At 47.3% G+C, this 12136-nt stretch overlaps 1 protein-coding gene and 1 pseudogene across 2 annotated transcripts; both read left to right on the forward strand.

Moving 5' to 3' along the window:
• Positions 1 to 6691: 6691 nt before the first annotated feature.
• On the forward strand, positions 6692 to 7843 carry tceanc (transcription elongation factor A N-terminal and central domain containing). The gene has a single exon (XM_084003927.1). The coding sequence runs from the start codon at positions 6929 to 6931 to the stop codon at positions 7820 to 7822; it is 894 nt and encodes a 297-aa protein (XP_083860053.1). The 5' UTR covers positions 6692 to 6928; the 3' UTR covers positions 7823 to 7843.
• Positions 7844 to 8505: 662 nt separating this feature from the next.
• LOC311009631 (ras-related protein Rab-9A pseudogene) lies at positions 8506 to 11751 on the forward strand (annotated as a pseudogene). Its single transcript, XR_014599404.1, has 2 exons — positions 8506 to 8710; positions 10345 to 11751. The product of XR_014599404.1 is annotated as a ras-related protein Rab-9A pseudogene (transcript).
• Positions 11752 to 12136: the final 385 nt, after the last annotated feature.

The raw sequence follows: 12136 nt of genomic DNA on the forward strand, positions 1-12136 counted from the left end.
CTCCTGTTGTCATGCTTGGAAGCAGCCAATCAGACTTCGTCTTATGTAATGCATCTAGCGGCAGTGGAGGAATGGTTTGCATGTGGGAGCACACACACACACACACACACACACACACACACACACACACACACACACTCAGACCAGCCATAATTGCCAACATTCCTCCTTCGCCGAGCCAACGTCTCCCGCTCTGCATTCCTCAGACATTAGACGGAGCCGCTGCGGCAGATGGGAATTACTGTAACGGCTTCTGTTCCATCTGTGTCATTAAATTAAAAGTGACGTCTAAATCTCTGGATGTTTGGGATGTTATGAATGACGACGGGGCTTTGTTGACTCTGTGAGGCCCTGGGCATGTGCAGTATGAAGTTATTCACGATACAGCGGGGGGGAATATGATGGCAGTAACGTTGTTTAATGGATCCATTAGCTGCCTCTGAATCTCTACACGCTGTTAGCAGAGGGACAGGTACTGTGAGGCTTATTCTTCCCCAAATTTAAATAACGGTTCTGATGAAACCGCAGCAGGAAGGAGCCTTTAAAGCTACAATGTGCAGCATTTTATCCGGAGATAGGCAAGCGAGCTGTCACATGACTGACAACGCTTCCCACCAGCCTCGGTTCTTGTCACGTTTTCGATTGTTTGACGTTTTGGAGAGAAAGTTTCATCCTCTGGCTCACCCCTCCGAAACCATCTCCCCTCCCCCCCCTCTCTCTCTCCGACTGTACAGTATTAACACACTCGTGGCGGGAAAAGCCAGGCGCGCCATTGTCTGATTACGTTGCACCGTTGGTCGCGAACAACAGCCGACCAATAAGAAGGACCTCCTGCGGCGGCAGCTGTCGTGCTGTTTTCGCTGATCTGTGGACATTCCTGCTCATTAGAAGCCTTTGTTGTCCCTCCTATGTGTGTGTGTGTGTGTGTGTGTGTGTGTACATACATGGCTGATGGATTGACTGTGGCAGGTAAGGTAAGAGGGAGAAAATGAATATGCATTTGTTCACGGCAGGTGCACCTCGCGTCGCTGCTTTGAGACTCCACCTGGCCCCCCGTTGGGTCCCCTTCTCCTTCTGGGACGTCCACGTGAAGCTGAAATCTCTCGCCTCATGACCTCATTCGCAGCTTCTTGCCAAGAGCCAGCATGCGAACCGTATTTGGACACGAGGAGGACGCTCCCATTTTGTGATTCGTGGGCAGGAAATCTAACGATAACGGCATCTATTTCGGGGGAAGAGAAAGTGAAAAATGGCATACCTTTTTTTTGTATTTTAGGGCCAGTGCAGCAGTATCCAAGCATGATGTCAGCTCTAAAGAATGTGGGCCGTCCCTTCCTCTGTTACACTGAAACCAGGAAAATAACCTTCCCATTACTCGGACAATATGATACCACATCGAGGGTGTTTCTTTCCCTCCGCCACTCGACCCTGTAGTTAAAGGACCATTGTTTCAGGAATGTGGGAGGAATGATGTGTTTATTAAAGCAGCATCGGATTGTTTTTAACATAACTGCTTCCATATATTAAGATCACTGGATATATTATGTTCAAAAAGAAAGAAGTGAGCCAGTGATGAAGACCACAGGTGTGAAGGCTAGAGAGATGAGTCATGAATTAAAAAAGGACTGACTGTTTTGTCATTTTCACAGAAGAACGGACTGGAATAGCATTTAATCTGCGAGCGCTGATAACGGGGAGGACGAAGAGGAGAACTGAGAGCGACCTTTCTCTGAACCAAACCATCTCCATTTCTGCATTTGCCCTCGCCAAGGAGGAAGTGTGAATGCTGACTTCCTGCTGCCAGCAGGGGTGGACTGCTTTCCCAGAATCCCTTGCGTGAATTTCGGGCAGCAGAAAGACAGGAAGCGTGAGCCAGGCTTGATAACAGCGGGGGCGACTATTTCTGAACGCGGCGAGCAGACAAGGAGGTGTCTGTTCTGCTTCCTGTTGGTTGTTTTGTCAGATGTGAGCGGCTGAATGTGTCTTTATGTGTCAAAGTGAACTGTTTGTGCTCTGAGGTCGCCACGGCGGTGTCCAAACCGCTACATGCCTCAGCCAATCAGAGGCCAGAATGAGTCTGAAAGGCTTCGGGCCTCAGAAACGGCTCCAGATATTGTGATCCAGCGGTTCACGGTTCATTCACGGTTTGATAAAAACCTGATGTTGGAATTTTGTTCCTTCCTTTTTTCTTTTTTTTCTTTCCTGCGACGCCAAATAAGGCCAGATTGCTGGAGATCTGCTGAAACGGTAGATCGGCTCCGTAGCTGTTTCTCATTGTTTCGCCATCTGACTCCAAGAATGAGCGAATAGAGTGTGACGTAAGTCTTTCACTGTGAAATTCATGACACCATCTAGTTGCTTTCCCTCCTCCCCCTTTCTCCCTCTCTGTCTCTCTCTCGCTCTCTCTCTTTTTTCTGTCTACTGCCTTTTTTTTTCCTTTCGGATTGCTTTATGCAACAGCGACGAGGGCGAGATAGTGAACCTTTGCACCGGCGTGGACAAAACATTCCCCCTTCTCCAGCCGGCCACAGCTGCTTTGTTTCACCGAGGATCAGGAGTGCACACAAAGAACCCACCGGTTTCTTTTTACTGCGTTTAGACGGCGAAACAAAATGGCCTAAAATGGTAAATTACTACTCCCACAGCTGCTGGTCCAACTGCCAGCTTTTAAAGCGATTTAATTGTGTCGTTTCTAAGGCGGTTAGTAGTTTTGTGAAGAGACCCACCTGTTAAAGGTCACCGAGTCTGCACATCAAATCACCGTTTTCTGCACATCCATTGAAATTATATCACTTGCTGCCAATGCAAATCATTTTTATTAGATCGTATTTGCAGGTAAAGTCAAAATTAAACATGTTTAGTTAGTTGCCTCCATTCCAGACATCACGACTCACCTCGGCCCTCTCGAGTGCTACTTCCTCTAATCTGTGAACCGACACATTGTGTGTGTGTTTACTACTTTAAAGTTCCCCCTTTTGGTCTGAGACGAATGAGACATTGCTGGCTGAAAGTGAGGAAGTGAGACGCGGCGTTGCGGTTCACCAGCGAGTATCAGAGGACAAAAGTTCAAAGCCGACGGGGGATGAAGAGAGCACTCTGAGTGGCTTCATGTGGGTTTCTTCATCGTTGCGAGCTTTCATCGTTCTCGTGGAGGTTTCGGATGCAGAGAGGAGGATGAAGCTCGGCGACCGCCACCCCCGTCCGTCTGTCTGCGTCCCTCCACATGTTCAGACGTTTGCAGAAGTAAATGTGAAGGAGAGCAGCTGTGTTTGCAGAGGTTTGTCTGACCTCTGCAGCCTCTTCTCCTTTAATTAGAGGACATGATGCACTCCTTCAGCTCCAGTATTGAGATCGGCCCTGGTTATGAAGCCAGAGGTTCATTCTCAGCTGGAGTTAACGGGGACGGACATATTTGTTTTGGCTCTAAAGAGTAACGATGCTTGCAGCTCTGTGAGCTAATGCTTAGCTTTGAGCTAATTCTAACATCACCATGGTGACGCTTAAAGTTTATCATCTTAGTCAAGCGTCTAAGAAGGAGGAGGAGGAGGAGGAGGAGGAGAGGAAGAGCAGGAAATTAAAGAAAAGTGGAGCAGGCCCATGAATCTTAACTGTGGGATATCTGGAATTCAGACTCACCCAACGGAAATGACCAGAGACGTACGTGTGTGTGTGTGTGTGTGTGTGTGTGTGTGTGTGTGTGTGTGTGTGGAGGGGGGGGTCGCAGGCTAAAAATGTAAAAAGGACAGTACATGCCGTTTCCCCCTTTTCTGCTCTCTTCATCGCCTTAAATCTCCTCACACGTTGATCCAGAAAGATCTTCATATCTAACAAAAGGCTTCTGTTATACACTGGTTGTGAGGCCCCGCCCCCTTCACGACAAACACACTTTCAGCTCTTATCTAGGGTCTAGGTATTTAACTGTGTGTGTGACACAGTGTTTTTTAGTCGGTCTGGTCTGAGCAGCAGTTAAAGGTGGCAGATGTGAGCCGATGTTATAGATATTCATGTTTGTTTTCTTTTAATTTTCTCGTGCTTGGTTACGCCCGACAAACACAAACACGACCTCTGAGAGGAGGGGGGGGGGGGGGGGGGGGGTTCATGGGAAAACAAAGTGGGGGATCAATGTGGATACTAGCTTATTCACCACAGAGGGTTGGAGTATTAAAATCAATACTCATGCGGTCACTGACTTTACTGTAATGAAATGTTTTGCATCACATGAAGGGTTTTGAAATATGAAAATGTTATGATTCTGCATTCGATTAAAACCACAAACAAACCGATATCACTTCCTTATTGTTTCATCAGAGTGGGATTATTATAATTAATCATAACAGATAAGGTGGTCGTTGTTGTTGTGGTGGCGTCGGTGACGACTCATTTCCTGCCGAACAAACACGAGCTGAAGGCTCTTTGTCCGGTTTGTAACCCTGAAAATAGATGAAAGAGAAAACAAGGTGCCACTTCAGTCATGTGTGATCACCCTCAAGTTCATGAAGGGTGACCGCACACACACATACACACACACACACACACACACACACACACACACACACACATACACACACACCCTGTCAAGAGCTTTAAGCAACCACAGCTTTAAATTGTTCTGATGCTCCGAGTGAAAGAGGAAATGAAGACATAACATTTAGTGTGATGGGAAATTTTTCAACTCTCCTAACAAAAAAAGAAAAAAAAAAAGAGAAAAAGTCAGAGTGCCCTCCCCTCGGCTAAAAGAAAAAATACACAACCCTCCCCCTCCTCTGACCCTCCCCTCCCCCTCTGATGATCCACTTCTTAAATATCCCCCCGAGAACCAGCATTTTACAACCACAACTCACCATTTCACCATCATTGTCATACACCTTTTATTCTTTTGTGATGCTTGATATGGGCGCACACACACACACACACACACACACACACACACACACACACACACACACACACACACACACACACACACACACACACACACACACATTTGTGTGGTATGAACATGTGTGTTTTCCAGGTTGTGGGGGGGTCTTCATATGTTGTCATGAATGTCTGGCCATGAAGAAACTGATCACTTTAACAAGAAAGACCTCCCTCCTCCTCGGGGTTTCTCAAAGTGTGTGTGTGTGTGTGTGTGTGTGTGTGTGTGTGTGTGTGTGTGTGTGCTCATGCGTACAGGCCATCAAGTGTGGCGTGGTCTGCACGGGGAGGCGGAGACAACAAAAGCAGGATGTGATACAGCAGGACTCTCCACTTTTTTCTTCCAGCAGCTCCTAAATGAACTCAGCACAGCGCAGAGAGCGCCGCCCGCTGACGGATGGGCGCCACGGCAACGGGCCTGCTGGTAAAATTCCATTCCCGCAGACAAGGACGGACCTGCAGCAGCAGGCCGCAGTGAGATGACTTGATAAAGATCCGAGGAGCCTTGCGTGTGTGTGTGTTCTCGGGAATTCCACTGAACTGAGGGCCCAGCCGGACCCCACCCATCTCTACACACACACACACACACACACACACACACACACACACACACACACACACACACACACACACACACAGAATCATAACATCCACCACCAAAAAAGAGTGCACATCCAACGTTACACACACACACACACAGAAAACTCCTGGAGCGCTTGTGTGTTCAGAACCAGAAGTTGAACATTAGCTTCCAGCTAGAGAGTTTTAAAAGCAGCCGTTTTGAAGACTGAAGAGCCTGAAGCCTTCTGCTGTTGGGCCCCCAGCTGCATCAATCCTGACAGCAAATCCTAAATAGAGTGATGTCATACCTCGGATTACATAATGGCCTGCTGCTCCTCTGTTTACATCATGCCATTTGTGCGCGAATGAGAACGTATACATGATTTGAGTTGCTCTGTTCAACGTGGATCAACGACATGAAAACGCAAACTAAGTGCGATCCTTGTGCACAAAAAGCTCTCCATTCATAATCAGTGGAGTCGAGCCAGAAGGGACATTTGTATCGCAGAGCAGGAACTGGACCGAAGCTCCCTCTTGCCAAATCCCTCAAAGATGTCAGACAGATGAGAACATAATGCGTCCCACAAAAGGGAAGAATAATCTCATTAAAGTTGTTTTAGAGGAAAGTCTCTCCCCAAGGGACTGTAGGGAAACGTTAAGGGCATCTGTGTCTGCTGAAGGGAGGAGAATACAGTTAAAACCACAAGTGGATTCATATGATAATTTGTTGTTTTACTGCAAAAATGATGAAAAAGAAAGTGATTTTCTAGCTTCGAGAATAGCTCTCTCCCAAAACAGGATGTCAACTTGCATGATGGGAAACAGATTCAGGATCAGCACTCAAATAACACAGATTTTCTGGATTTTCCACTCGCACACGTCGCTCTCAGGCGTGTGATTATGTCCAACGGTCTCAGCGGCTCTGATGACATCATAACAACTACCTGCAAACTACTGCTTTCTCGTCTTTCCGCTGCCCCAACCATGAATTATCCCTCGCACCCATTCATCTCCGACACACACACCTAAAACCTCACACAACAAACTAATCCTACAGAACATTTTAGACAAATCACAGCACAACTACAGGCTTCTATTAATGTGATTATAATCACAGATTCAACAAAAAGGAGGATTATAGGATCCAGGTCTCACATTCAAAACAAATCAACATGCAGTCTTTATCAAAGAAAATCTAAGTATAACACATGCATTCCCTTTATTAGAAACCAACCCCTTCAGGTCATGAGCGTGTGTGAGCCTACACCGCCATCTAGTGGTGGAATTCAGACCACTTCCTGTTTTGAAGACGGATCCAACATGGCTGCTCCCTTGTAGACGTCGTCAGACGAAGTGCAGCTGTAAACCATGAGGGATTTCAGGTAAACAAACATCTCATCATGTGACAAAGTTATTGGTGTTACTTTGAGGTTGTCCTGCAGCCGCCATCATGGATGTTGAGGAAGTAGCCCGCTGTGCTGTGCTGCTGGAGAGGTACAACGCAGACAGAAGCTATGGGAACGTCTTGACCCTCCTCGGTGACCTCGACAAGGTCACGGCGGAGCAGCTGGAGCAGCTGGAGACGACAGACGTGGTCACATGTCTCCACGGGCTCCTGAAGAGCTGCTCTGATGACGGTGTGAAGGAGTCGGCGAGGAGCCTGCTGTCTAAGTGGAAGAGAGATGCTGAGGCCTCCAGCAGGGTTTCTCCACAGCAAGAGGCCAGGGGGCGTTCCCATGCCGACCCAGCACAGACACGTGACAGTCAGGTGGCGTCATCCTCAGGGACAAAAGGTGGCAGCTCTGCATCCTCTGTGAGATCCAAATGTGTCCAGCTCCTCCTCGCCGCCCTCGGCCCCGACCCTCCCGACCGAGACAAGGCCTCGGATCTGGCTGCAGACGTGGAGCGGCGCATCCACGAGCTGCACAGCTCCAGCCAGCTCAGATACAAAGTCTGTGTGAGGAGCAAAGTGGCCAACCTGAGGAACCCTAGCAACGGGCATCTACGCCAGGGCCTCCTGGGCGGCTCGCTGTCGCCCCAGGCCTTCGCCCGCATGTCTGCAGAGGAGATGGCGAGCGCAGAGCTGAGGCGGCTGAGGGAGGAGTACTCGTCCCGCGGCGTCAGCGAAAGGCAGCTTCCTCGGGGGACGGAAGGGACGCGGACGCAGAAGATCCGCTGCAAAAGGTGCGGGGGGTCTGACTGCAGCGTGACGCAGGTGTCCCGGGGGGCCCTCTTCCTGCCCGCGTGGGTGAGGCAGAGCGGCCCCGACGAGGACGCCATGACCTTTGTGACCTGCAGCGGCTGTGGGCAGCAGTGGTACCACAGCGGCTGGGTCTGCCTCTAAATCACAGGATCAGATTTAAAAAATGACTGATTGTTCAACTTATTTCGTTTAATATAAATCCCTTTTGAGGAAAGCAGAGTCATGCCTCGAAACCACAACTTTTAAAGAAGGATCTCTCATCATCTCCTCCCAAAGTCATTTCCCGTCTCCTCCAGTTGATCCGTAATTACAGCGGCGTATTTAACTGCTTCTCCTGGACTCCTCTTTGTGGTCAGAGGAGCCGATGTAAAGCTGCTCTCTCATGTCCCGGAGGGGAAAGTGTATTCTGTTGCACTCACGAACGCTTCCATTCCTGGAAGAGAAGAAGAATATCCCGTTAATGTGGGGCTTCAGTGGACGAGGCATGTGACCTCAGAGAACTGTGGGCATGTGAGCCAGTAATCTGCCTCAGGGGGTGGATATCCCAAGATCCTTCACTCAAGTCGGCGTGGCACAGTGATCATTGTGACATCATATTGACGGGCCTTTATGAGTGAGGCTCGGCTGGTTTAAAAGGAGCAAATCAGGGATATGTATATATATAGGTGCTCTGCAGCTATTTTCATAACTGGCTAATTGAAGTGAAGTCTATTTGAAGTGGTGAAATAAAAAAAAAAATCAACAAAAAAGACTCAAATACATATTTTAGGACCTCCTAATGTAGGTTTCTCTGCTTGATATGTGATTTTATAAGCAATAGAGAAGGGGGGGGGTTAAAACGCACGCGAGCAGAGCGCATGATGAGGAGGCGTGACGCGGAGGCGTGACGCGGGTCATGTGAGCGGCTCCGAGGCCAGAGAGCAGCGGGGGACGCCGGAGCGCCATGTCGCCGGCTGACAGCAGCAACCTGCCGGCATGGAGGAGGGGGATTTAAACGCGGGAGCCCGGCTGTGACGGACCACCACCAAGGTAAACACGGCGAGAACATTTCTCAAATGTTAGCTAAATAAGCACTTCCTGTCGGTCGGCGGTGTCGCGAGCGCTCAGCTGTTAGCTTGCAGGTACACTTTACGGTGAGGCGTCCATTATCGGACAAACATTCTTCTTCGCTCCTTTTTTTATTTTATTTTACTCCAAATATCGATGGCTGCTGAACACAAGTGAGCAGTTATCAATATTAACCCGTGATAACGGAAGACTATGCTAGTTTCTCTGTGATAAACGCCTCTTTTTTTAGAAGTTAATTCATGCTAGTTAACTGAAATCGACGAGGCGAGTGTAGCGCGAGCGCCTTAGTAACGGTTGTATTTTCGATCACGTGGTGTTTTAAACGTATAGATGCTTATTAATACGTTTAAAATGTCCTGTGCGTATCACTTTAAATGTACAAAGTCGACTGTTATCTGCTGTTTCCCTCTGCTGCCACTCCTAGCTGTCGTATAAATCGTCTTTGATTGTAAATGTGTTGGCAGGTTAGCACATTAGCTGTTAAGCATTAATGGAAATGTTAAATCATGTGATTTTTTATTTTTATTTTGAGGAAATATGATCACGATCCAAAAGGGCAGCCCTCTTTTTTTAAATGGCAGCATTCTGCTGGAATGAAGCACATGACTTGCATGTGTGTCCATTCATTCCTGCATTGTTTTAAATAAAGGTTTGTTCCAGGAGAAATGACAGGAGCAGCAGTTTAAAGGTCCCAAGACAAAGACATAATTTACACAAGTTTGGCCCTTGGGGCTGAAAAGTCATATTGCTGCAGTTCATGTGACAGTTTAGGAGATATAATGTATCCAAACTCTGCAAAGCATCCTTAAATAAACTCCGAACAAGCGATTTTTTTTATCATGCATCAGGATAAAAAACATTCACAAAAAGTACATATTTTTAAAAATCAGTTAAATGTGTTTTCGCTTTAAAAAAAAAGGACATAATAATAGTTTTTAGTGCCACTTTAAGCCCTAGTAAGTATAAAGGATACGAGTATTTTATGCTGGATAGATATTTGGTGGAGTATTCTCGTAGTATATGAATGAGGTGATTTTGGGTCACATGACAAAGCCGAGATTTCACACTTTTATGTCTCAGATTTGGTCTGGTGCTGCCGTTTAGCTGAGACTGGTATGTTAAGCATGCACGCCTGTTGCACGTGGTTAAACATTTGTGCTTAAACTCCGTATTAGTTCCTATTAGACTCCCCCTCTCTCTCTCTCTTACAGATTGGTGACCAAATTATCGGTGCACCGATACAACGGCAAGTCACCGGTCCTGTGATCAGCATTCATGTGATTTACCGCACGCATGCATTACGCATCACACAAAGTGTAGGAGGGTCATTGGTTGCCGAGCGTAATGAGTGGGTCGTGGCTTTTTAATAGGATTAACGAGTTGACTGAAATCTCCTCACGGTGTGAGAGAATATGGAAACTGTGGGTTTTACTGTGTCATTCCATTTTTCTTATCTCAAGCACAACTTTATCTGTGAGGCCAAAGGTTATAATCAATAAAATCCTTCCTGAAGGAAAACGTACTGAAAGATTCAGATTAAAATAGTGAAATGTTCCTGTAATCCTTCTGAGTTGAGTTGTTTTTGTGTCCCTCAGGTGGAACTACTTCCTCTATTGTTGGCGTCTCCGTGCCGTGTTTTGTTGCCGGACTAGTGAGACCAGGATCCTCATCCCACCACAGCCACGATGTCCAAGTCGGCCCTCCTGAAGGTGATCCTCCTGGGCGACGGCGGCGTCGGCAAATCGTCGCTCATGAACCGCTACGTCACCAACAAGTTTGACTCGCACCTCTTCCACACCATCGGCGTGGAGTTCCTGAACAAGGAGCTGGAGGTGGACGGCCACCACGTCACGCTGCAGATCTGGGACACGGCCGGCCAGGAGCGTTTCCGCAGCCTCCGCACGCCGTTCTACCGCGGCTCCGACTGCTGCCTGCTCACCTTCAGCGTGGACGACGGACAGAGCTTCAGCAACCTGTCCAACTGGAAGAAGGAGTTCTCTTACTACGCTGACGTCAAGGACCCTGACAACTTCCCCTTCGTGGTGCTGGGCAACAAACTGGATGTGCCCGAGCGGCAGGTGTCGGGGGAGGATGCCCGGCAGTGGTGCCGCGAGAACGGCGGCCACCCGTACTTTGAGACCAGCGCCAAGGATGCTACAAATGTCGTGTCGGCCTTCAAGGAGGCGGTGCGTCGCATTCTGGCCTTGGACGACCGAGCCGATCACCTGATCCACACCGAAACCGTGGACCTGCAGAGGAAGAGTCACCCCGACCCCACCTGCTGCTGAGCGGAGAGCCAAACGGGCCTCCCAGCAGGAGATCAAGTGACGCTTCTGCAGGTGAGGTTTGGACAAGAGACACTGGGAATGCACTCAGGATCAGTATGTCACCCACTGACTCTCTGACGGTCCTTTTTTTAAATGCAAAGCATCTGATGCATGTTTTATATACCTGAAGGTTAAAGGCCGTCAGTGAGTGACTGTGACTCTAAAAGCTGAACTATGTCATCTCTAAACTGCCAAACAAAAAAGCGTTTTGACGTCACTGACGGAGCTGTGCCAACCTGTCGGCCCACAAACAGAGAAGTGAGATTAGTTTCTGTCTCCACGATCAGACCCAACGATGTTTACTGCTAAATGATTGTCCTTGTCCACTAACCCACATCCTCTCAGTGATTTGTCTTAATGAACTAACCAGCATTAGAAAACAACTAAATCCAAGTTAGCGATATAAGTAAAGCTTATATGAAGGTACCATAATTAATTAATCATATTAGAGATTTTAAATTAGATATCTGTTCTATAGGATGATAGTGCCCAACCAGATTTTTTTAGGGTACTTTTAGTCGTTGCCGGAGTTATTAATATCTCGTATTTATTGATCACCATCCCTCCTCCTCGCCATGAAATCTTCAAATGACTCTAATGACACTATGGTCTGTATGTGTGTAATCATCATGAGCGATGCTGTTTTACACTGGAAATAAAGCTGGAGAAAATCTCATGTTTTTCTTTCATTTGAACCGCAGTATCCTCTCTGCCCACGAGATGGCGCCCATGTTTCAGCGGCTTCACAGTGACGTGGGTGAGCTGTCATCTCCATTTCAAATGTCATCATGTGTTTAATGACACACGGGTGTTTTCACTTATTGGTCAGGTTGAAGTTTAGCTTCCTGAAGGAGTTTTGATTTACTAGCGTTTAATTTGATTAATAAGCAATGTCATCTTTTTCCTCTTGCATTGAATATATAAAGAAAATACTCGTTTTAATAATTAATAGATCAATCAATCAAATAATCAGTAGTTCCAACTCATCACTCATTGTTCCTTTTTATATATGAGTTTGTTACCATAAACAGGAAGTACAAAAAAAAATAGAGCCAAACAC

Source organism: Eutrigla gurnardus (genome assembly GCF_963514095.1).
Source record: "Eutrigla gurnardus genome assembly, chromosome: 24".
Lineage (NCBI taxonomy): Eukaryota > Metazoa > Chordata > Actinopteri > Perciformes > Triglidae > Eutrigla > Eutrigla gurnardus.